The sequence below is a fragment of the Protopterus annectens genome, chromosome 6.part1 (genome assembly GCF_019279795.1).
Source record: "Protopterus annectens isolate FY-2018-M chromosome 6.part1, PAN1.0, whole genome shotgun sequence".
NCBI lineage: Eukaryota > Metazoa > Chordata > Ceratodontiformes > Protopteridae > Protopterus > Protopterus annectens.
In genome coordinates, this window is record NC_056738.1 from 175,759,903 (window position 1) to 175,785,971 (window position 26,069).

Genomic DNA, 26,069 nt, shown 5'->3' on the forward strand with positions numbered 1-26,069 from the left:
CATCTGTCTAACGCTCGGAAATCCCTGTCCAAAGGGGTGGGATTCTTAGCTGCAGTTGCTTTTATTTCTTTAGGTCCTTGGGAGATGACCTCTGGGTCAGCAGTAGGATTCTTGAAAAGAAATTTGTGCGAGTCAGGAACTCTGTAGTACCTGCAGGTTTCCTGGGAGCGAGAGGTAAAGTATCAGGAGTTAGGCTGGATTCCATAAAGACATCATCCAGAACACGAGAGATAGCCAAGGGTCTGTGCTGTGGTAAACCTAAAAATTCTCAGAGTTTCTTTTTGGACTGAGGATAATCCTGGCATGCCCAATGGAACTGCTCTCTCAAAGTATGTAAAGTTTCACCAAAAGAAAAATCCTCTGGAGGAGAGGCAGAAGGAATGGATTCCTCTGCATCTGAATCCTCATAAGCAGATAAGGGCATGTCTTCATAATCAGAAACCTCAGAGTTGTCGGACTCTTGGTCAGATAAAGCTGCTGGGGACATGTCTCTTTTCCTTTTAGCAGGGGAAGGCCTACTTCCCCTAATCAACATAAGGTCTTCCGCCATTTTAAGCATCTGTGACTGTGGCAAGGAAGCAGACACTTGAGTTTGGACAGTCAGTTTTTTAGGCATAGCTCATACTCTGGGCCTTAGAAACTCGGTAGTTTTAGAAAGAACTGAAGACGCAAAAGAAGCAGTCGGTTTGTGTCTAATATCGGTAGTGCAAAGAACTTCCTCTGAAACTGGTGCCTGCACAGCGGCTCCGAACCCATCCAAGGTAGAGACATCCGCAGGTTCCGTAGTCAAAGAAGAGTCTGGCGGCATACCAGACTATAAATGGATCTCTGTAGTGACATGTAAATCCATCGAAGCGGGCATCAGGGGCTGCAAAAGCTCCTCACTGAGTACCGGCGAACTGGCATCTAGCTTAACGGAAGCATCGTCGGCAGTTTTGGACCTGTGCGGTCTGTCTCTGTCTTTATCATTACGTTTTTTCAGAAGACTGGTAGTCAGATGGCTTACCGAAGCCATTTCGAAATATGGAGATAGAGACCGAAAAGCATTCAGCTATAATAAGGGCCCGACGACGAATAGTTCAGCCGATGAACAAAGCACAAAACCTGCAGCGAGGGACATTGAGGTCTGGGCCTAAACAGGTGACGCAAGAATGGAAATCTCGGTGTGGTATTTGCTTTCCACAGGCGAGACAATTGTTAACTTTTTCTGACATCGATCAGAGCAAGAAAAAAGGATCCCCAACGTGGTACTTAGCTTCAAAAGACTTCAACTTCAATGTCGGAAACGAAAACTCAGGTAGAGGCAGACTGGCACTCATGCGAACTGCTTCTGCTTTGGTCTCCTCAGCAAGAAAGACTGGTGCAATGACATCGGCTGCCTGTTTTTATACCACTGACGTCCTGCCGTCAAGTCCTGAAGTGACAGCAACTGACGCAGAAATACTAAGCCTCTAGTATTCAGGCCGACTGAGGGCTACCCCTGGCAGGATAACCAAAGTGTAATGACTGCAACACTGAAACACAAAGAACATCTCAGACATTCTTCTCCAAAAAAAAGGAAGCCAATCTGGTGGTCTCCCGCCATCAATAAAATCTACAACAGAAGGAAGAAACCGTTGCAAAAAAAAAAAAAAAAAAGTCACAAGACTGGAAAACCTCCTTTTATCAGTCTCAACAAAAAGCTGAGATCCCTTAATAAATCCTCTAAAGCCAGCTATGAAGGCAGAATTGTGGCGGACACCAAAAGCAACACCAAAAGCAACCACAAAGCCTTCTATAGCTATATCAGAAACTTCAAAAGCAAGTCCCAGATTTGCTCTGAGTTATTGCACAATGGCACCTCCTATACTGAGCCAACAGATATAGCCAACATACTGGCCAACAGATTCAGTGACAACTTTACCCCCCCCCCCCCAAGGGCCCTATCACAATACCAGAAGAAAGCCTGGTACTTACCATTTCTGTGGCACAGGTAAAAGCTACACTGTCCAAAGCCAAGAAGACAGTGTCCATGGGACCTGATAATATCCCTGGCTGTGCCCTACATGAGCTACAAAATGAACTGGCACCACATTTGTGTGCCCTGTTCAATCACAGCCTTGCCGCAGACTATGTCCCTAACGAATGGTGCACTGTTACAGTCATCGTCATCCCGCTCCATAAAGGGGGAGCAACTACAGACTCTGGGAACTATTGCTCCATTAGCCTGATGAGTCTGGTATGCAAAGCTATGGAGTGCATTATCATGGACCTGCTTAACAAAGATATAGGCAATCTCCAAACTCTTAAGCTCACACAGTTTGGCTTTGTCAAGGGGAGATCCTGCCTGCTGAACCTGGTTGACTTCTTCGAGGCAGTCACCAAGGCTGTGGATGAGGGTAAGGCAGTGCATACAGCCTACCTCAACCTGGCCAAGACCTTTGATACCATTACCCACTCAAGTATCATTGATAAACTCACCAAATTAGGCATCAATCCTTACATCACCAGGTGGGTTGCATATTGGCTTATAGACATGACCCACAGAGTGAAAGTTGTAGATTCCATGTCAAACTGTCGATCAGTCACAAGTGGAGTCCCACACGGCTCGGTCCTGGGCCCTCTCTTGTTTGGCATCTACTTCTCAGAAGACCAGGCCAACACAGAAGGACTCTGGCTGACCAAGTTCACTGATGACTGCAAGCTAGGAGTCATTATCAACTCCCCAAGTGATGCAGACATCCTACAAAAGGGCCTCTCTGAGACCAATGACTAGTGTCGGAACCATGGCCTGAAGTTTAATACCAAAAAATGCGTTATCATCCCCTTTGGAAAAAACTCTGTTCCCACGAATTACCACGTTGATGGGAGCCCACTGAACACTGAAGGGGCCATAAGAGATCTGGGCACCCAAGTCGACAGCCACCTCACCTTCGACCACCACATTCCCACTGTGGTCAGAAAGTCCTTCTACGTGGCACATCTTATAAGCAAAGGTTTCACATCCAGGAAGAAAGAGGTCATCATCCCTTTCTACTCTACTCATCCCTCATTAGACCAATCATCGAATATAATGCCCCGTTTGGCATGTACCTGACTAGACACCTACAACAGCTGGAGGGGCCACAAAAGTACCTCACAAAAAGGAACCTAGGCCTTAAACACATGCCCTACATGGACAGACTCAAGAAACGCCAGCTATTCTCAGTCTCCTACTGTCTACGTAGAGGTGATCTCTGCTTGACTTAAAAAGCCATGTCTGACCCAGCCCTACTGGACATGCTACACCTAAAGAAATCCCAATCCCCCCGTGCCACACACTCCAGAGATCACAACCTCATTACCACAATTAACAGAACATGCTGGAGGGACAGGTTCATCTCCCAAAGACTGCTGATACTCTGGAATAAGCTTCCCATTCATGTCAAGCAGAGCACCTCACTGGCCCTCTTCAAGAGAAAACCTGACAAGTGGATGGGTAACGAAGTTCACTCCAGGGATCATTCCAGATGATCTACTGGATATGGGCACTGTGAACTAACATCTGGTGGCACGGTGCCTGGGCAATTCTTTTTTGGACTAGGCTTGTAAAGGCTCCAGGGCCATTAGCCTAGTACACACCTATAAACCTATGAGAGGTGTGGCGGCATCCTCCATTTGAGATCCCCCCTCTGACTCTGGGGGAACTGCCTCCATGTGGATCTTGGAAAAGATCTTGAGATTATTTGAACCACATCTTTGTTTTCCTTGTTGGTTCCTAGAAAAGGTCTTTGAGGGGTCAAAAAACGTACTCTCACAGCAGAGAGTGTCTTGCCATCTTTTTCACACCTGAAGAGTGTGTCCTTCACTTTGGGACCGAATAAAGAAGTTCCGTTAAAGGGGGCGCTGACGAAACAGGACTTGAAGGGCTCCTCAAAGTCAGAAAAGCACATTCAGGCATGCCTTCTAATTAAGATGCCTGAACCCGCTGCCACTGAGGTACCCTCAGCTACATGAGAGATGAGCTTCATGCATGAGTTAGAAATGGACTGTAGGGCCATCAACTGAGAGGCCACAGAAGCCCAAGTCCAAGTTGGAGTGATCCCTGAAAGAGAATTGGTCAGTTCTCTTTGCAATGCAGTAAAATATGCCAAATAGTTCAGTGACCTAATAGCAAAGGTTGGTGAAGAATAGACATGCTTCCCAAATGCATCCAAAACACCTGACTCCTGTTAGAGGGATGGACAGCGGAACTTTGCTCCAAAAGTTCCTTTTTACTAGCCATCACCTCTACCATGGTATCCATAGGTACTCCCTTACTCCAAACCTCCTTCCCGCTGGTGGTGCCAGAATTCAATCCAGTCTCTTAGGAATAGGTTCAACCAAGTGAGGTTCTTTCCATCTCGATTTGAAGTCAAATCAATGAATTCATCAGCAGGCGAAGTTACCCAGGAGGTAGACTGGTCAGATCCAAATGCCTCCAGGAATACAGATTCCTCCAGAAAAAGGATTTTGGGAGGACCAACCACCTCTTTGTTTAAGGACCTCTAGGATGTCTCCAAATGATACATCAGGTGGTAATCTTGGGGATCCTTCCCCTTCGTCAAAATTAGTATCCCCTGTGATAGATTCCTGTGGGTATTTCAAGTGCTTCCTTTTGCACTTTCTCTTCTGAGGTACTTATGTGGAAAACTCCGGAGAGGTATCAGAAGAGATGGTGATACACTGCTGGGTAACCTGGAGTGTTTCGAGTGGCTGTCCCTGTGTCTAATGTCAACGATTCCAAGTGTTTCTATACCTGGACGACTGGCTCCTTTCTGCCACCACCAGGCATCTACTACTACAGACCAGAGACACCACTATCAAGCTGTGTCAACAATTGGGTATCACTCTAAACTGGGAAAAGTCTGCCTTGTTGCCCTCGCAGCGTGTCACCTTTACAGGTGCCGAGTTAGACACAGTGCTCATGAGGGCGTTTCTTCACGTGGAGGTTCAAGTGGCTGAAATCCAAGATGAGTCTCAGGTCCCCTGTTCTTTTCGGCACCGAAAAGAATCTGGAGTAAGTCCCTAATCCGATCTGGTCTGAGGGAACATGCTGGATGGCTCCTTTTTCTAGCAGCTTTATAACCTCTGAAGCTGCGGAATCCATTTGAATGGGTGGAACATCTGGGATTCTTTTGATCGTGGGGGGGGGGGGGATGTGATATCCTCCGGAAATTATTTTTAATACCCACTGGTCCTGGGTGATGTCTTGCCAGGCTTCTGGGTATAGTGAAATGCGACCCCCGACTGGCTCCAGAAATGCGCAGTCGGGCCTCCCATCAGGGACGTTGGTAGGGAGAACCACAAAAGGAATCATGGTCTCCCTGGTTACGCAGGCCTCCTCTGGCTCTAGGGTGGCATCTACCAGAGTTACTACCCCCTCCCCTGCCTCTGGAGGGGGAATCACTTTGTGCGTCATGAAAAAACCTCTGCGATTTCTTGAACCACATTTTCCCACTGTTCTGGACCTTGGGATAAGGTCTAAAAGGCATGGAAAAATGGATTCCCATGGCAGAGTTTTTCCCTCTTGCTCGCACCTAGTGAGAGTGTCTTTCACCTTGGGTCCGAACAACAAGGAACCATCAAACGGGGCGCTGGTGAATGTAGACTTGAAAGCCTCCGCGAAATTACAGAGGCGCATCCAGGAGTGCCGCCTGAGAGAAACTCCGGAACTCGCTGCCCTACTCGCTCCTTCGGCTGCGTACGAGATCAGCCTCATAGAGGAGTTAGCAATAGAATTTAGGGTAGACATCTGAGCGTTGACTTTCTGAGCCAGTGTGTCAGGAACGTTACCCTGCAGAGCATCTCCCAGCTCTTTCAGATCATCTCTTTGGAGCTGTGTAAAATGTGACAAGTAATTCAGCGACCGCAGTGTAAAGGCCGCTGAAGAAAACATATGCTTCCCATACTGGTCCATGGTCCTAGACTCCTTGTTAGGTGGATGGACGGTAGATGAAGTCTCAGCCAGTTCCTTCTTGGTGGCCGCTGCCACCACCACGGCATCTACTGGGACGCCCTTTGTGAGAAACTCTGTCAGAGGGGGCAGACAGAAATTTGTTGGGTCTCCTGTGGACTGGTTCCACAGTGTCAGGGGTTTCCCACACCCTCCGACAAACTAGATCCAGGAGCTCGTTGACTTTGATTCTCTAGATATAAATGAAGAGAAGCAAGATGGCTACAGAGGGTCTTTGGGACAAAGGCCTTGCAAATAGCACAGGAGGTATGGACATGGTTAGGGCGCAGGCAAAAGAGACACAGATTGTGGTATCCTTATGTAGAATTTGCCTTCCACACAGACACTTGCCCTTCCTAGATGACATGTAACCTCAGCAAACAGTAGCACAAAAAAAAAAAAAAAAAAAAAAAAAAAACCCCCAATAAGGCGCTTATCTGAATCAGAATCTGCAACTTCTCTGGTCATTTGCTCCTCACCGAAGACGTTCAGACTGGCAGCAGAAAAGATCTGAAGATGGTACGTAACGATGTCTGCTGTATACCTAATGTCACTTTATGACTGACGTTGGAAGGGATCTTTTGTGCGAAGTCGCACTTACTTTACAGTAGCTTTAGAATTCTGTATACTGGCCGGACGTTCGGGAAGCCTGTGGTGGACTCCTACATGTTATGAATACTGCAAAATATGAACAGAAGGACACTGGATTAAAAAAAGGTAAAGTCAGTTCTTCACACAAATCTGGAATATTATGTCCAGGTCTGAAGGCTGTACAGAGGTAAGAAACTTAGGATGGAAGAAAATGAGAAGTTATGTACCTACCATAACGTTCCATGTTAGTTGTCTTCTCTCGCCTTCTTTCTTGCTTGATGGGTTCGGAGCCGATCCTCGGCTCCGACTTGGCACTTTGCTAAGCTCGAGAGTCACTTTTCCAGCTCGAGGCAGCCCCATATCCCATGATGCAAGGCGGTAAGTACCCAGATCTCGTTTGTTATCTATAGGCAATAACACCTAGCATAAAAAACTTCCCAGAAGGAAAGAAAGGCAAAAAGCCTGAAGGATGGGTAAGGCAGACCAGAACTGTCTGGTCTTAAGAAGCATTCTTCCATATAGGGAGAAAAAGGTCTGTCCAGGCCAGGGGGCAGGAGGGAGGGTCGCAGAAAGAAGGCGAGAAGACAACTAACATGGAACGTTATGGTAGGTACATAACTTCTCAATGTTAAGTTGTCAATCTCGCCTTCATTCTTGCTTGATGCACCTCTATCCTGGGTGGCTCAATGGAACAGACTCTTGAGAACTGTAGAGCCGAAACTGGCTCTATCCCTGGAGGCCAAATCCAATTTGTAATGAGAAACAAAGGTATGAGGAGTGGCCCAAGTGGCTGCTGCACAAATAGTGTCTAATGGAAGTCTAGCCTGAAAAGCTGTGGAAGTGGCTAAGCTTCTGGTTGAATGCGCTTTAGGTTTTGAGCACAGCTGTTTTCCCCTGAGCTGATAGATTTCAGAGATGACGGAAGAAAGCCATCTAGATAAGGTCACTTTGGAGACAGGAAGGCCTTTCTTGTTATCAGCATAAGAAAGAAAGAGCTAATCGGATTTCCTGAATTGTTTTGTTCTGTCCAAATAATATCTGAGTTGGTGGTGAACATCAAGATAATGTAATTTTTGTTCCGATCTGTTTGAGTAATTAGGGAAAAATACAGGGAGGTCAATAGATTGGTTCAAATTATTTTTCGAGGCCACCTTAGGCAAAAAGGTTGGATTAGTTCTCAAGGATACCCTGTCTTTGTGGAAGACCAAATAAGGGGACGAACAGAGAGCATGAAGTTCTGACACTCTCCTTGCCGAGGTAATAGCAACAAGGAAGAGTGTTTTCCATGAAAGAAATTTCAGGGAACATGAAACAGCTGGCTCGAAGGGAGGAAGAATTAAGGATGTCAGCACTAGATTTAGGTCCCATTGAGGAGGAGGACTCCTGACGGGAGGTTTCAGGAGAAAAATTCCTTTTAGAAAGGCTCTACAAAGCCTGTGGGACATAATGTTGTGATCTGCAAACCCGACATGAAAGTTCGAGATAGCAGCCAACTGAACTTTGACCGTGGAAGATGAAGAGCCCGCGTGAAAGATTTCCGCTAAGAAATCCAAAACTGCTTGAACAAGGGCAGTAAAAGGATCTATATTTTTAGCTTTTGCCCAACAAGAGAAGCGTTTCCATTTGCTGGTATAAATCCTTCTAGTAGAGGATTTTAGGGAAGCCACTATGATATCCCTAACAGGATTAGAGATCATAGGAAGCCTGGCTAAGGAAGGAAGTGGAGCAACCACGCTGTGAGGTTGAGAGAAGGAATAGACCGATGCAGCTGACCCGATTGGTGAATCAGAAGGTCTGGCACTGGGTCCAGATGCCACGGCTGCACCAAAAGGTGACGATGGAGGAACGGGAACCAAATTTGTCGAGGCCAATAGGGAGCAATGAGAATCATTTTGGCTCTCAAAATGGTGGCTTTCTGGAGTACTTGTGGAATCAGCGGGAAGGGAGGAAAGGCATAAAGAAGTCCCTGGGGCCAATCCTGGGTTAGAGCGTCTCTGGGGGGATGGCCTGGCAGTGGGAAGAGAGAAAAGAAGTCCGGGCATTTGCTGTTTTGGGGAGTAGCAAAAAGATCGCAACATGGGCGGCCCCATTCTAGAAAAATCTCCTCCACTATAGATTGTTTGAGAGACCACTCGTGAGGCATGAGAATAGCTCTGCTCAATCTGTCCGCTAGAATGTTGGTTTTCCCAGGGATATGCGTTGCTACCAGAAACCGATGAGAGGAGATCGCCCATTGCCAAAGTCTGAGAGCTTCTCGACACAAGGGGTAGGACTTGGTTCCGCCCTGTTTGTTGATATACCACACTACAGACATGTTGTCTGTGTGAACTGCAATTGTTCCCAAGGGAAGAAAGTCATTGAGGGCTTGCAACATTAAAAGCATTGCTCTCATCTCTAGGACATTTATGTGCAGGTGGTATTCGAACGGTTGCCACGTCCCATGAACCATCCTGCCCTGATAATGACCCCCCCCCACCCGATCAGGGAGGCGTCCGTAGTGACTGTGGCTACCGGGGCTGGGGATACAAAGGGTCTGCCTTGGTGAATCTGGGGAGAAGTAATCCACCATGATAGATGATTCTTGCAAATTTGTGTCACCAGGATTCGGTGACGCATGGGAAGTTGTTGGTAAGACCACTGAGTGAACAACATCCATTGAAGAAGACGCATGTAGAAGCGGGCCAGGGGAAGAAGGGTAATAGCCGCAGCCATGAGGCCCAACACCTTCAGAACCATTCTGGCTTGCACCTTTTTGCTGGCAAGGATGATCCTCACGTGACTTTGGATATCTGAGATTCTTTGGTCTGTGAGGGTTGCTGACATCCGAACAGTGTTTAAGTTTGCGCTTATGAAAGTAATAGACTGGCAGGGCAATAAGGAGGATTTTTCGTAGTTGATCGAAATTCCTAATTGAGTGCAGAGATTTAGGGTGTAATCCCTGGCTTGAAGAAGTTGATGCCTGTTGGTGGCTGAAAGGAGCCAGTCGTCGAGATACGGAAACACCTGGAATCCTTGACATCTTAGGTGAGCCGTGACCACTGCCATACATTTGGTGAACACTCTGGGGGCTGTAGTGAGACCAAAGGGCAGGGCTCTGAATTGAAAATGACTGGACCCCAGCCGAAAGCGGAGAAACCTTCTGGAGCGTCTGTGAATTTTTATGTGATAGTACGCGTCCTGAAGATCTATTGAGCACATCCAGTTGTCCTTCTCTAGGAAGGGCAAAATTGATTGAAGTGTGACCATTCGAAATCTCGTCTTTCTCACAGACTTGTTGAGTCTGCTGAGATCCAATATTGGTCTCCAGTCTCCCATCTTTTTGGGGACCAAAAAGAATCTTGAGTAGATTCCGGGCTCTGAATGGTCTGTTGTAACTGGCTGAATTGCTCTTTTTTGTAGAAACTTTAAAACTTCTGACTCTGCAATTTCCCTTAGACCGGGTGGTACATCTGGAAGGGAATTTTTGTGAGAGAAAGGACTTTCCTCGAAAGGAATTTTGTAACCCTCGGATATAATCGACTGTACCCATCTGTCTTGAGAGAGAGAACGCCAGGCTTCTGGGTACAGCGATAGTCTTCCCCCGACTGCCTCCAAGGATGGACAGCCGGGCAACATCTCAGGGATGCTGGAAGGGCTTGTCAGAGAGGCTCTCTGCTTCCCTGGTTTTGTGGACCCCCTCTGCCTCTAGAGCAGCGTCTGTTATTATTACCCCCTCTGCCTCTAGGGGTAAACTGACTATGTGCGTCCGGCGTGACTCCCTGGGATTTACGGAACCACATTTTTCCGCCCTTCTGACCTTTGGGGTAAGGTCTAGAGGGGGTAGAAAAACAGACCCCTACGGCAGAAAGAGTCTTGCCGTCCTGCTCACACCTGGTCAATGTATCCTTCACTTGAGGGCCAAACAATGCTGACCCATCAAAGGGAGAATTTGTGAAGCACGCCTTAAAGGGATCTGCAAAATTACAGAGCCGCATCCAGGATTGACGTCTAAGAGCCACTCCTGTACCCGCGGCTCTACTCGCTCCATCTGCTGCATACGAGATCAGTCGCATGGAGGAGTTAGCTATAGAATTAAGGATTCCTAGCTGAGAAGCAATTTTCTCTTGAGCCCCTGCAGCCGTAGGATCCTGCACTACTTCACCTAGTTCCTTAAGGATGTCCCTTTGGAGTCTGGTGAAGTGACATAAATAGTTCAGCGAATGCATGGCAAAGGTCGCTGAGAAGAACATCCGCTTACCATACCTATCCATGGTCCCAGAATCCTTATTAGGAGGATGGACTGGTACGGAAGGATCTGCAAGTTCCTTCTTAGTGGCGGCCGCCACCACCATGGCATCAACAGGGACACCTTTCGTGAGGAATTGCTTTTCAGAAGGGGCTGTAATAAATTTAGACGGCCTCCTAGGAACTGGCTCTACAGAATCAGGAGCAGCCCAAGCCTTTCGAGCAATAACCTCCATAAGGGGGTCGAAAGGTGGAGACACCCAGGAGGTGGAGGGTCGAGATCCAAACGCCTCTAGGTATACCGACTCATCCTCGGAGGGATTTATGGAGGGCCAGTTTCCCCTCTGTTTTAGGAGTTCTAGGATGTCTGAAAAGGAGACATCCTCAGAGGGGGATCTTGGGGATCCCTCTGACTCATCTAAGTCGGTATCTGAAGTGGTAGACTCAGGGGAGTCCAGGTGTTTCCTCTTACAAGTCCTCTTGCGCGGAGGATCTCCTGACTGGTTAGGAGAATCCTCGGAAGAGGGGGTTCTTCCCAGTGGGGAAACCTGAGGCGGTGGATCTCTAGGTCCGGGAGCAAGAGAGATGGAAGAGATATCGACAGGCACTGTAGAGGGAGGAGCTAAGGGAATAGACTGCTGACTGAGCCCAGTGGCCAGCACACTCTTCATCACCTCGAAGGCCCCCTCCCAGGGAGATCCGAGAGAACCCGTTCCGAAGAAACTGGGACTCCGGGCCCACGAAAGGGAAGGCTCCGAGGCAGATGTCGGAGCCGAGCTCACCAAGGCCAAAGCTCCAAGGGAAGAGCGGGGTGGGACAAGGGTCGATGCCACTCACCCCTCGGAGGAGACCAGGGAAACCCGACCACGAATCCCTCAAGGAAGGTCTCGAGGAAGAGATAAGAGTAGATGCCGAGGGTGCAGAAGGGGGTATCTGCCCCTCAGCCATAGCAGTAACTATCCCCGTAGACTCCAGCTCCAAACTCTGGGGTAGAGTTGAAGGAGGAACTTGAAGAGGGTGTGGACTAATAGTCGTCTGTTGAGACGGACTATGAAGCATCTGGGCCAGTGCCTGTGATTTTAATAATCTACTTACCACCCTCTCTAAATCATGGTCAGATAACCTGGACGACCTAGATGATCGGCTCCGATGGCTCCGTTCTGAAAGAAGAGGCGAGGCCGGAGCCGACAGAATCAGTTCCAAGGAGGGAGACCTGGACCGCTTCCTCGAAGGAACCATCGGAGCCGACAAGGCTATTGATCCAGTCGGAGCCGATAACTTTTCGGCTCCGAGAGAAGATCTAGACGCATCGGCTCCAGCCGGAGCCGATGCAGGCATCGAAATAGCGGTGTCGGAGCCGGTCGGCGCCGACACCGAAGCCTGGGCCACATGGTGGTCGGAGTCAGTACTCGGAACCGACACCAAAGTGACCAAAGAAGTATCGGCACCGATAGCCATCGGTGCTGAATATTTAGCCAATGTCGGATCGGCTCCAGCCGGAGCCGATCTCGACTCCGACAAAGTCGGAGCCAAGGCCGAAGGCTTGGCTACAGAAGCCTGGGCCTTAGACTTAGAAGACTTTCCCGGAGCCGATTTGGCCGGGGAGCCCTCCGGTTTAAGGAGTCCCCTTAAAATCAATTTGTTCCTCCTTTCCTGCAGGACTCTCTGGCTAAAAGAATGACATATTGCACAGGAGTCCTGCAGGTGGAGAGGTCCCAGGCAGTATAAACAAGAAGTGTGACCGTCTGTCAGAGACATCTTCTGACAGCACGAGTCACACTTCTTAAAGCCTGAGACCCTCTGCTCTTTGGACATAGTGGGCACAAAAAACAGAACCACGCAGTCCCAAACAAACAATTAAATTATAGTTTAAACAGTAAAAACCTCACACACACACACCCTGACGGGGGGGGATGGGAGGGAAGGAAGGCCTGACTAAAAAAATTAAGGAGGAAGGATAATTTTAGTCAAAAAGGGGCTTACAATTAACTAAAAATGAAAGATCTTTAAGAGAAAAAAGTTTAAAAATGAAAAGGGGCTAAAAGCAGTTTAACATAAAACACTTACCAGGAGCTGGTAAAAGGAGGACCTCATCAGCGAAGCGGCAAACGAGATCTGGGTACTTACCGCCTTGCATCACGGGATATGGGGCTGCCCCGAGCTGGTAAAAGTGACTCTCGAGCTTAGCAAAGTGCCGAGTCGGAGCCGAGGATAGGCTCCGAACCCATCAAGCAAGAATGAAGGCGAGATTGACAACTTAACATCATGTAAAGCAAGTTGCCAAAATTTTGAACAGTGATGACAGGCTTTGCAAGATGGAAGAAGACAGTTGGAGAACTGGGTACACATGCACCAGAAGATAAAAGAGAAAGGGAGATGCAATTCATACATAGTACACTGTTGGGGGAAAGTGGATGGCAAAACTGAATTGAAAGGACTGCAGCTATCAGATGCAACAGTCATTCACAACAGAAGGGACAAGCTGATGGCAAACAGAAGGGGCAAGCAGATGGCGAAAACAGAAGAGAATGACGTGCAGCTGACAGATGTAAGAAATATTAATAACAGACTTGAGGAAGTACTTCAGAGAAAGAGTTGGGGCCCTTGTCAGCACTGATGCTTAAGCCAAAGAGGAGTGCAGGGAAGATGAAAAGACAGGGTAAGCAATAGCTCTGCAAGGACTAGACACAACACCCTGAATAGATCACTATTTTAAAATGCAAAGAGCAGAAGACAGCAACATATAGATACAACAGCATCAAGACTTATTCTTTAAATTACAATGAATAAATCATTCAAATAAACTTTCTTGAGCACTTCTTAAAACACTAAGGCTTCTTCAGACAAAAACAACAAAATACATTTAATAAAATTTAAAAAAAATAAAACAAGACAAAAAAACCTAAAAAATAACTTTTCTTATAACCCTAAAAAAAAAAAATAATATATTAAATAAAAATAAAATAAAAAATAATTTAAAAAAATGAACATAAATTTAACAAAAAAAATCAAAAAGTAAAAAGTCAATTCCATTGAAATCTATTGTTAAAGCGATATATAATTAAATTAATCCACTTATTCTATAAATAATATTATTGTATATTATATACAAATTCATGTTGTTCCTCATTAACGACCCTCATTTTACCAAATCTTTAAAATTCATATTATAATTTTCAATCTACTAGTAATTTTATTATCAATAATATTCTCTTATCTTAGCATTAAAACTTTGACATCCCTCCTCTTCTGTCCAAATGTACATATCAAAATGTTTTAAATTTAAATGAGAGAATAATTGGATATATAAATTACGTTCAGATATGAATAATCATATGAAATGTGTGGTTGAAAGAAAAATAAATGAAGACCACTGAGAAAATGGGTGCTGTAATAAACATTTGTAATGTTTATTTTAAATGTGAGGTATTAAAACATTTTGTCATTTTTAAAAATGTGTTGCTGTATGTTTAAGGCAAAGTTTTTTTTTTTGTTTTTGGGTGTAAAAAATATTTAAATCACAATGGTTGTTGTCTCAAAAAGTCTTGTTACTGTTCACAATTGGGTGTGAACTCTAAACTTTTTTGGCTATTCTCTTTTGCACTTTTTCAATAATGTTATCTTTTGAAAAGAATTGAATGAAAATTGATTTAATGACAAATGTTCTTCATCTCTGCTACTTTTTATTACCACTAAGTTGTCTTTGAGGAGTCGTTTATTCCGCGTTGTTTTGTTTCACTATTTTAAAATGATACTGCCATATATTCATGAGAGTGTAATCTTAACACAAAGAAAAAAACAACAACATAAGAGGAGGAAGAGAAAGTAAACTGTTCCTGTAGTAGCAGGGCCAGCAGACTGACCCTGGAGTGCAGTGACAGCAATATAAACCTAATAAGAGTAGAGTCACTTAATTACAGTAATAATGGAAAGCAGTAAATACAATGAGGCCAGACGACAGCATATCCAAGAGCACTAGCACAGCAATCCAGCCATGAAACAGGGCAATAATAAGCTCTGCTTACCTTTCCAGTGTTGGTATTTAGTAGTTTGGTAGAACTGTCCACAGAGCCAGTGAGGACGAGACTGCCATCTTTGTTAACAGCAACACATGTTAATGAACCTAAATGTCCATCATGACCTAAGGAGTTAGAAAGTAACCGTGACACACTCAACAAGCAGGTCAAGGAAACAATGAAAGAATCTCACAGAAGTATAAAAAAAAAAAAAAAAAAAAAAACAGACTACTAAGACTGTACCTTTCAGCACATGAATTGCATTTCCCTGTTTCAGATCCCAGAAACGGACTGTGCCATCTTCATAACCTATCACAGCTCTCTTACCTAAAACAAAAGCAACAAAATAACCCCCATAAGTACAGCACTTCTGTGAAGTGTGATGTCATGCTCTAAAACTCACACTAACAAAAAGAAACTGAATGCCATCATCCAAGTTTTGAATGGATTTCAATCAGATGTTTTGTGATCAGTTAATGATGGCAATCATTGTGTAGATTTAACCATTATTCTAGTTCCATAATTGACTGCACAGAACAACACTATGTTGAAAGTTTTCAGAATAACATTTAAGATATGCTGTATTTTTAATGTACTTTACCCAGAGTCAGATCTTCTGTACACAGCTTTGAAATGCAAATGTTTTTGTCAGTACATTGTATAAGACATCCATTTTATAAACTCAGTTAGTACTTTTTTCCAGATATAGGGCATACCACAACTTAGAATGCGATCGCACAGCTTGTAATACCGTACCGTATAACAATACCCTTACAGGATTAAAATAAATGTCACAAGAAGCAATCTGAAAGCTGTCAAACACAAAAAAAAGAAAAATCAACACCTCAGCAGCCAGTCTTCAGAATCAAACTCGGGGGAGCTGCTGTTGCAGTGGTCACCCTATGGCAACTTCTCTGCAATGCACAATGTGTAGTAATCAGGCCAGCAGTCCCTCTGGAGACATATAAGACTGTGATGTCTGCTGCTGAACCTTGGATAGTAGACAGGAGTTGTAAATATGCTAACAGGTAGTGCACATTTAGAAGCAGACAGAACTGAGGTACCCTGTTATGTGGTACTGTACATACAAAGGCAAATGGGAGCGTTAATGGTGCAGTTCAGATCATATACAGGTCACATGGCCTTTAACTGCTGTTCAGAACTGTCCTTTTAAAAGACAGACAGATCCGAGGTCCATGATGCTTACCAGTGCAACATAAAAGGAAGACAGATCTAGTCCCAGCTGAACCCACTAAGTATGTAGTAAATGTTTATTTTATTTATTAAATAAATGTCACAAGAAGCAATCTGAAAGCTGTCAAACACACGAAAAATCAACACCTCAGCAGCTCAAATAATTAATCCTCTGTATTAAACTGCTAAAAGCAAAATGAATGAAAAACAAAGTCAATAACAGGTAAAGTCACGCAACAGCAACAAGTTGAACCCACTGAATTTCCCCACACGCACATGTCTCTAAATATAATGGCCGATATCACACAATGGAGAAAGAGGAAACTTCCATGCCTCAACAGTTCTGCAAGGTTACTGAAAACAGTAGCTAATTGTAAAATGTAACTGGGATTCACTGAAATGCACTTGCTAATCCTGTTTTGATGAAATGTGCACCGAAAGATATACAGTCCCACTTCAAAGACAGAAAGGATTGTGGCCCACATTACCAGGCAATGCACAACAGGGTATTGGCTGGTCTGCACTTCAAGAAATAGATCTATGGCCCTGCTGTCCAGTAGAACACCTTAAAAGGAAGACCAGTTGATGGCCTTCTGCTGTCCAGCAATGCATCTAAGGAGGTGAAAAGGACTATGGCCACATTGTCCAGAACTTCCCCTCATAAAAGTAAACAGGTATATGTCCATACTGTCCAGCAGTGCACCTCAGGACACAGTTAGGTCTGTGGTCTCTGATGTCCAGCAGTGCAAGGGAGAACACATGTCTAAAAGTATCCAGCAATGATACCTCAGGACATAAGTAGGAAGCAGCACTTTTTACTCAGCAACACCTCAGTAGAAACTTAGAAATGTCACAGGACTATGTTTGGCATTATTAAGCTATGTACCCTACAGACATACACAACTAATGTATCTGCCTTTTAGTCAGTGGGTCCTAATGCTGCTTCACTGCCCAGATTGGAAAGTAGTCATGCATGTAAGAAGTGCCACTTCCCGCCATGATTTATCAGCTATTCCTAACCGTGAAAGGCATCATTCAATTACTCACTACTTCTCCATAACTCCTAGCATGGACCATAGCCTCTTGCATAAATAACTTTTACTGCACAAGCTCAACTACTCACAGTCTAATTTAGCAGGTACTTAAACTGTTTTTATTATTATGTTTTTGCTATTTTATGAATTTTATTAACACTTCTAAAAGTACAGTTTTGTACCTACCATAAATGTAGATGTTTGAGTGTTCACACTGCTGCAGTCATTACACTTTGGTTATCCTGCCGTCAGGCGGTCCCGTAGTCGGCCAGAGTTCCAAAGTCTTGGTCCGGCGTCGGTTGTTGTCGCTTCTTCCCTGACGTCAGTGCGCCAGGGTTATATAAGATCCATCCGACGCCATTTACTTCAGTTTTTCTTGCCCCAGATGTCAGGTGCCCCCAAGTAGGTAGGCAATACATATTGCTAATAAAAGATATACATATAAAAATAAAAACAATACCTTCAGTTACAAGCAAATACACCACAAAGGTTGTATAGGACAGAAAGGTATAGATAAGTCCAGCTAGTTCAGAGGGGATGGAGGGAGGGTAACCTGGACTGCAGCAGTGTGAACACTCGAACATCTACATTTATGGTAGGTACAAAACTGTACTATGTTCATCGTGTTACACTGCTGCAGTCATTACACTTGGTTAGAATCCCAAAGCTAAGGTTGGGTGGCTGGTCTATAAAGAGTTAGGATTGGCTATGAGGCCCTGCAGAACTGCAGTGGCAAATCCTGCTCTGGATTTAGAGTAAAGAGGCAGGTGGTAATGCTTGGTAAAGGTGTGCACTGAAGTCCAAGTTGCAGCCTCCAAAATTTCCTTGGTAGGTACTCCTCTGAGAAAGGCTGTTGAAGTGGCTGCTGCCCTGGTGGAATGTGGCCTAATGTTATTTGGGACTGATTTTCCATGCTGTGTGTAGCAGTAACGTATACAGTGTCCTATCCATTTGAATACAGTCTGCTTTGAGATAGCCTTGCCCTGTGATCCTGCAGCATATGCTACAAACAGTTGCTCAGTTTTCCTGAAAGCTTTTGTTTTGTCCAAGTAGAAGCGTAGCTGCCTGTGTATGTCCAAAGAATGCAGAAGTTTCTCCCCTTTATTCTGGGGGTTTGGATAAAAAGTTGGCAAATGGATGGTTTGGTTAAGAGCTACTCTAGATACCACCTTTGGCATAAAGGTAATGTTTGTCCTTAAAGAAACCCTGTCCTGATGAAAAATTATAAAAGGTTCCACTGCCATTAATGCCTGTAGCTCTGAGACTCTTCGTGCTGAAGTTACTGCCAGGAGCAGAGCTGTTTTCCATGATAAAAATTTTAGATCGGCTATATTGGCTGGTTCAAAAGGTGGCAGGGTTAGTTTTTCCAAAACGAAATTGAGGTCCCGAGTTGGTGTTGGTGCTCTCCAGGGCGGTCTTATGTTTTTAGCCCCTCTGAGGTACTGTTTAGGCAAGGGATGAGAGAATAAAGGAGGATCCGTGCTGTAATGTGCTGAAATGGCAGAGGCGTGGATCTTAATTGATGAGAAGGATCTCTGTCCAGCATCTCAGTTAAGTATTGTAAAATCTGAGGAATGTTTGGAACTAGAGGGTCAAGGTTTTGAGCCTGGTTCCAGGCGCAGAATCTCTTCCATTTTTCTGAGAAAGCTTTCCTGGTGCTAGGCCTCCTGGCCTCCAAAATGACATCCATAACCGCTTTAGAGAGAGGTGTTGCCTGTTTGACTAATGAATCTGCCATGCAGCCAGGTTTAGGGTTTTGAGCTGACCATGCAGGATCTGATTGTTTTGTTGAGTCAGAAGGTGTGGAATTTGAGGCAAAATTCATGGTGGGCCTTGAGCCAAGTTCCTTAAGGTAGGGTACCAGTGCTGGCGTGGCCAGTCTGGAGCAATCAGGATCATCTGTGGTTTTTCTTGTCTGGCTTTTAGGAGTACCTTTGAAAGGAGCGGCAGTGGCGGGAAGGCATAAACGTTTAGGTTTTTCCAGCTGAACAAAAGAGCATCCACTTTCCATGCTTGTTTGTGATAAGTCCTTGTGCAGAATTTTTGTAGTTGGCAATTCAGTGGTGAGGCAAAAAGATCTATGTCTGGGCATCCCCATTTTTGCGTTACCATGCTGAAGATTTGTGGATTCAATTTCCATTCGTGAGGGTCCATGATATTTCTGCTTAGATCGTCTGCCAAAGTATTTTTCTTTCCTGGCAGGAATTGTGCTTGCAGGTGAACTTGATACGTTAGAGCTGTGTTCCACAAGGTCATGGCTTGCCTGCATAGGGAATAAGAATGAGTGCCCCCTTGCTTGTTTATGTACCACATTACTCTGGTGTTGTCTGCCTTTAATAATAAATGTCCTGGATGCAGAAGGTCCTTGAAAGCTGTTAGTGCATTTTTTGCGTTACCATGCTGAAGATTTGTGGATTCAATTTCCATTTGTGAGGGTCCATGATATTTTTGCTTAGATCGTCTGCCAAAGTATTTTTCTTTCCTGGCAGGAATTGTGCTTGCAGGTGAACTTGATACGTTAGAGCTGTGTTCCACAAGGTCATGGCTTGCCTGCATAGGGGATAAGAATGAGTGCCCTCTTGCTTGTTTATGTACCACATTACTCTGGTGTTGTCTGCCTTTAATAATAATTGTCCTGGATGCAGAAGGTCCTTGAAAGCTGTTAGGGCATTTTGAACAGCCAACATCTCTTTTTGATTGATGTGAAGATGCATCTGGTCTGTGGTCCACTTGCCCTGAATGCATTGTTCTGCCATGTGTGCTCCCCAGGCGTAATCCGAAGCATCTGTTGTTAGGGTCTGCCTGGCTGTGGGCAGGGTAAAAGGCTGACCCTTGTTTAGGTGACATGCCTGTGCCCACCATCGAAACTCCTGTTGTAGGCAGGGAATCATTGGTATTACTGCTTCTAAACTGTGAAAGTGTTGAGTCCAAACACTTTTTAGGTACCATTGTAATTTCCTCATATGCAGCCTGGCATATGGTATTAGTAGTATGCAGGATGCCATGAATCCCAGGGCCTGCAGAATTTTTCTTGCAGGAAGATGGGACTTTTTTGCCAGTAGTTGAAAATATTGAGTTAGTTGAACTTGTTTGTCTGGTGTGAGGTAAGCCATCTGGGCAGTTGTATTTAAGCTGGCACCCAGGAATATAATCTGTTGTGAGGGCACTAGTTTTGACTTATTTTCGTTTACTGTGTACCCTAGAGAAATTAGCAACCTTTTTACAAACACCAGATGCTGTAGAAGAATTCCTTTGTCTCTGCTTGAATGAGGCAGTCGTCCAGGTATGGATATATTTGAATTCCTTTTTGTCTGCATAATGCAATTACTGGTGCCAGGCACTTTATGAAGACCCTGGGCGCAGTAGATAAGCCAAAGGGCAGTGCAGAGAATTGGTAGTGCATTGCATCAGCTTTGAATCTGAGGTATCTTCTGCAATTTTGTCTGATAGGGAAATGCAGGTATGCCTCTTTGAGGTCCAGAGTAACAAGCCAAGCCTTCTTGCCCAGCATGGGTAGAAGCTGCTGTAATGTCCAACATTTTGAATTTCGGAATATCCAGGTAAGTATTTAGAATTGAAAGGTCTAATATGGGCCTCCAGGCCTTGTCCTTTCTGGGGACCAGGAAGAGTCTTGAGTAAAATCCTTGTCCTTGTTCCTGTTATGGTACTTTTTGAATAGCTCTCATGTCCATGAGGGCTGAAATTTGTTTCTGTGCCTCTGCCCATTGATTTTAGCCTTGGTAAAGTATGAAAGTGGAACCTGTAACCTTGAGACACAATATTCAGAACCCATTTGTCTTGGGTGGCTGTTTGCCAGTTTTGAGAAAAAAAGTGCTAGTTTTCCCCCTAAGGGGGCTTCCAAAAGGGAAGTGCTTGGTGTACGAAGGGGAAAGTCATTGTGACTGTTTCCTGTAAGGTTGAGACTTATCCTCACCTTTTGCGGTTGAGGTGCCCCACTGTCGTTGCCTGTTTGAGCCTTGGGGTTGAGATCTGCCTCTTGGGCGTCTGTATCTGCCTCTCTGTGGCCTGTCTGACACTGGAAAGGACCAATTCTTTGTTGGCCAATTTCTGCTAAATCGAGGTGGCTGTACCTTGTAAGAAATCCTTGACTGTTTGCATACATTTAGTTTTATCCTCCATTTTCTTTAACACTTCTTCTGCCTTAACACCAAACAAGGTATCATGCTGTAAAGGAGCGTCCAATAATTTTGCCTTAACATGAACAGGTAAACTCTGCTCTTTTAACCAAGTATGTCTTCGAATCACAGAACCTGTAACTGCGGCTCTACAAGAGGCCTCTAAAGAATCAAAACCACATTGTAGAGTATGTTTTCTCACCTGTTCAACTGCATGCAATAAATCCTGCATTTCTTTACAATCAGGAGCTTCTGAGCTTGCAAGCATTTTCTGTTTTAACTGAGCCATTACATATTGTTGGTACTGAAGCATGTGAAACTGGCAATTTACAGCTCTTACTGCTAAAGTTGCAGAAGTGTATACTTTCTTCCCCCATCTATCCAAAGCTCTGGAATCTCCGTCAGAGGGTACTGGATTTTTTGCAATGGAAGCCTTGACCCCTTTTGGACCCTGGGAAATAGTTTCTGGATCAGCCAAAGGGTTTTTATAAAGAAACTTGTGAGAGTCTGGGACTCTATAATATCTATCTGGCTTGGCTGGTGCAGGGGGCAAAGAATCAGGAGATAAGCTGGATTCAGAGAAAACATCATCCACAACATCTAGCACAGGCAGAATAGCCAGGGGCCTGTGCTGAGGCAATAAAAGGAAATCCCTGAGCCTTTTCTTGGATTCTGCGTAATCCTGACTTTCCCAATGGAAATGTTCCCTCATGGTATGTAAAGTTTCCCAAAAAGAAAAATCCTCAGGAGGAGAGGCTGAAGGGATAGATTCTTCACCATCAGAGTCCTCGTAGGGGGGTAGAGAGTATCCCTGGTCTGAAGAGGAATCAGAGGAAATGGAAACCTGATCAGAGGAATCATAGTCTGTATCCTGCCTAGGCCTTTTCTCAGGAGGGGGATGGGAACCCCTGATTAGAGTAATGAGGTCTTCGGCCATTTTAAGCATCTGTTTCTTAGGCATGGAGGTCTGTCCAGGAGAATGCTGCACTTGTTTCTTTGTCTTTAATGGTACTTTTGTCTTGGCTGTTGTTTTAATGGTAAGTTGTGAAGGTCTGAAAACACCCTCAGAAGCCGATAACTGCTTAGCGGCTCCGGACCCATCTGAGAGATTAGTTTCCGTCGGTCTAATACCTTGAGTTTCCAGAGGCCTAGTTGTCTCCACGTGGGAGTCGGAGGCAGCCTGTGGCTCTGAGGTAGCGGGTGTCAGGGGCTGCAAAAGCACCTCACTGAGAACCGGTGAACCGGCGACTGGCCTAGAAGAGGTTTTGTCATCGGTTTTGGACCTCTGATGCCTGTCTTTATCCTTGTCCTTGCATTTTTTCGGTATTGCAGTCGTCGGTTGATCCGACGGCATAGTATAACTGAACCTTCGGTCACAGTAGTGCAAAGCAAAATCAAAATGTCTTTTTATAGTGCGTTTGTTAAATCTAGCACAAAACCGACAACTAGTGACGTCGTGATCAGGGCCTAGGCATGGGATACAGTAAGAGTGGAAGTCCTTATGAGGTATTTGCTTCCCACAAGAAATACAACTATTAACTTTTTCTGACATCGGTCTGAGGCAAGAAAAAAAAGTTTCCCCAATGGGGTACTTAGCTTTATTGAAGACTTCGGATCTGAAATTCGACTTCGAAAATCTCAGGAGTCGGCCGACCAGCACTTGCGAACTGCTTCTGCTTCGGGCACCGTGCGGCAAGAAAGACTGAAGAAAATGGCGTCGGATGCATCTTACATACCCCTGGCGCACTGACGTCAGGGAAGAAGCGACAGCAACAGACGCTGGACCAAGACTTTGGAACTCTGGCCGACTACGGGACCGCCTGACGGCAGGATAACCCAAGTGTAATGACTGCAGCTGTGTAACACGATGAATATCACTGCAATCTGATGCAACCTCATAAAAATATAAATATATATATATATATATATATATATATATATATACATACACACACACACACACACACATGTGTGTGTGTGTATTATATATATATATATATATATATATATATATATATATGTATACACACACACACACACATAAAACTAGTAACATTCAAATGACTTTCATGAAGTTAACTTAAATAAAACATGTTTACAGCACAAGTGTCATACTTAGAATACCTCAACCAATCACTGTAAGAAAGAACAAACAGCCTATAACAAAATAAAAACATCTTTCTGCAATATTCAATCTATAAAGTCTTGTGCCTGAGCAGTCCCATCTGGGATTGAAATGCACTTCACAGATCAAAAAGATTACAAAATTTCACCCAACTGCAAAATTGCAAGTTCTTCTCTGACCATTTAAAATTATTTTTTATCTTCGCACCACTTTCAACTAAAAGCTACATGTATAGCCTAGAATCCCTCAGGTTTTAAGCTGCCATGACCACTTTAATAATTTCTTCCTACAGTCACCACTGACCACCACCAATTTTTAAGCCTTTTAAATTTCTCACAATAGTCGTACTCTCTTGGATCTCTGAGAAGGGAGCTAGCCTGTCTCTACCTTCTTGCAATGACGTTTTTAGTTGCCAACAAAGACAGATCTAATAGAAGATTGGGTTTGGTTTGGATGATGATTCGTCAGGACAGGTCAATCAGAAGCACAGATGCAGAAAACCCTGTTATAGCTGGCCAAATGTCGGTAACAACACTTTACACGTCAACCCATAATTTCTACAGTTTCTGGCATTCCAAAAGTATACTGACCCAATGGCCCTTAACATCTACAGGCAGTCTCCAGGTTAAGGACAAGATCTGTTTTTTAAGTCTATCCTTAAGTCAATTTTGTATGCAAGCTGAAACACGTACATATGGTTCTTAGAAACAACGAATACCAAAATTAAGTAAAAAATATATGAAGAGGATCACCAAAGGAACACTGCAGCACTCAATCCAGAAAATTTATTGAAAAAAGTTAAGCGCTTTCGTCAAAATCACAAGACTTCATCAGAACAAGAACAAACAGAAAATGCCATATTTAAATACCCTAACCCTTACAGCCATTGGTTGACAAAGCAAACATAATTTCCTGTAAAATAATTAAGCAGTTTAAAAAGACAGTAACACATAATCACAGTAACTGCCCACTACAACACACCAATTGCCACCTACCAACCACATAGACATTAATGTGTTGTGCATTGAAGTATGATTTTAAAACACAGATCTTGAATCAAAATCACATAAAAAAGCTGATTTTAGTTTTAATACAGAACTAATGGATAACTTGTCATTGAGCCCAGGTGGTTGACATGCATTTAAATTAATCTGCCCCTTGAGCTCTAAATATTCAAGGAAGTCATCATCGGGCCCCCCCTCGTGGACCCAGACTTGTTAAAAGTACAAAAAATTTAAAATAATGTGTCGGATGTACCTTTACATGCTTAAATAAAGCATTGGTTTCTTTGTTTTTTAGTATATCATAGTTGTGTTGATATATTCTTTGTCTGAGGGCTCTGATTGTCTTCCCCACATAGTACCCCTCACATACCATACAGGTTGCAATATATACCACTCCCTTGGTGTAACAGTAACACTTCTTAATAGTAGTAATTTTACCTTAGTTCCTGATTCTAATGGAATCAGTGTCCAATATATAGGGGCATTGTCCACACCTCCCACATTTAAAAGTTCCACCAAGGCCTGCCTTTAACTTTTTTTCTCTCCACCAGGCCTTTCAAGGAGGTGCCCAAATTTTTGTAAACCACAAGAGGTTTTTCCCCCGTTTGTTGATCTTCTCATCCAAACAAAAAATGGTCCAAAAATCATAAATGATGCTTCTAATGTTAAAAAAATCCCTGGTGAAGGGTAGGACACATGCCCTATTAAAACTGTCTTGCTAACTTCCTCGAAACCTCAGGTGTTACAGACATTCTCAGGTCTTGCTCCCAGACCAACCTACATCTCTCCACCAACACTTGCTTAGCTTCACAAAATATACCCCAGAAAATGTTCATTATTTTTCTGCCTCTGCAAGATCCCATCCTTACATTAACCTACCATTTAATCCTGAACAGTCAATCCACTTTGGACCATAAAATAAAGTTACAAGTTTGCAGTTTCTGCCAAAGCCTCTCAAATGCAGGCCTATCTACAAGATCTCTATTATAAAGGGTGGAAAAAGTATCCCAAGACATCAACATTCTTACTTATAACAGGTCCTCCCAAAACCACACTGTAGGAATACGATTAAGCAGATGAATAAGGTCTGCCTAACATTTCAACTCCCAAAACCATTACTCCTGCAACAGTCAGTGTGCGGAATTTAAAACATATGTACTTACCACAATGATAGATCCATGTTGTCTTCTGTTTGGTTCAGCCTGTGGGTTACTGGATCTGACACTGGCCATCTTAGAATCTTCAGTCCAAGAGCTCCGCTTCCTCTACCCACAATATCCTGTTCCTGTACTCTCTCCTTAGACTGAGTTTGCCCCTGCCCCCCCCAAAAAAAAATATCAAATCAAAACAACATGTAAATAAGAGAAGCAAAAGACAGAGGGATGGCATACAAGGACCCTTAAATGCCAGATTATAGGCCAGAACTAAAGGCCAGCTGGGAGCACTTCAATAAAAAATTGGCAATTTGAAATGGGAACAAGGAGGGAGGGAAAATAGCCTTCCATGACAACAACTTCAAGAATACAGTGGCTCAGGAGTCAATGGGGGAGGGGGGTCTAGCAAAAACCTGAAATATCTGAGGAAGATCCCATGGAGGTACCAGATCTCTGACAGGCGATAGTCATAAAAAAAGATGCCCCACAAGAAGGCTTTAGATAATATGCCTTTTGCAGCTCTTAAGTTATCTCTGCCAATACAGAAACTGGAAGTGGTAGCTAGTTGTACCTTTACAGTGAAGTGACCAACCAGAATGAAAAGCCCAACCAAGAAGTCTAGGCTGGCATCCAAAAGA

At 44.2% G+C, this 26,069-nt stretch overlaps 1 protein-coding gene across 1 annotated transcript in view; it reads right to left on the bottom strand.

Moving 5' to 3' along the window:
- The window catches only part of LOC122805450 (angio associated migratory cell protein), a 925,733-nt gene that overhangs the window by 589,149 nt on the left and 310,515 nt on the right, over positions 1–26,069 (bottom strand). The window contains exons 6-7 of the mRNA XM_044075608.1: positions 15,028–15,111; positions 14,794–14,909 (exon numbers count right to left, since the gene is read on the bottom strand). Coding sequence (XP_043931543.1) covers positions 14,794–14,909; positions 15,028–15,111 — 200 coding nt within the window. The remainder of the gene's footprint in view (positions 1–14,793; positions 14,910–15,027; positions 15,112–26,069) is intronic.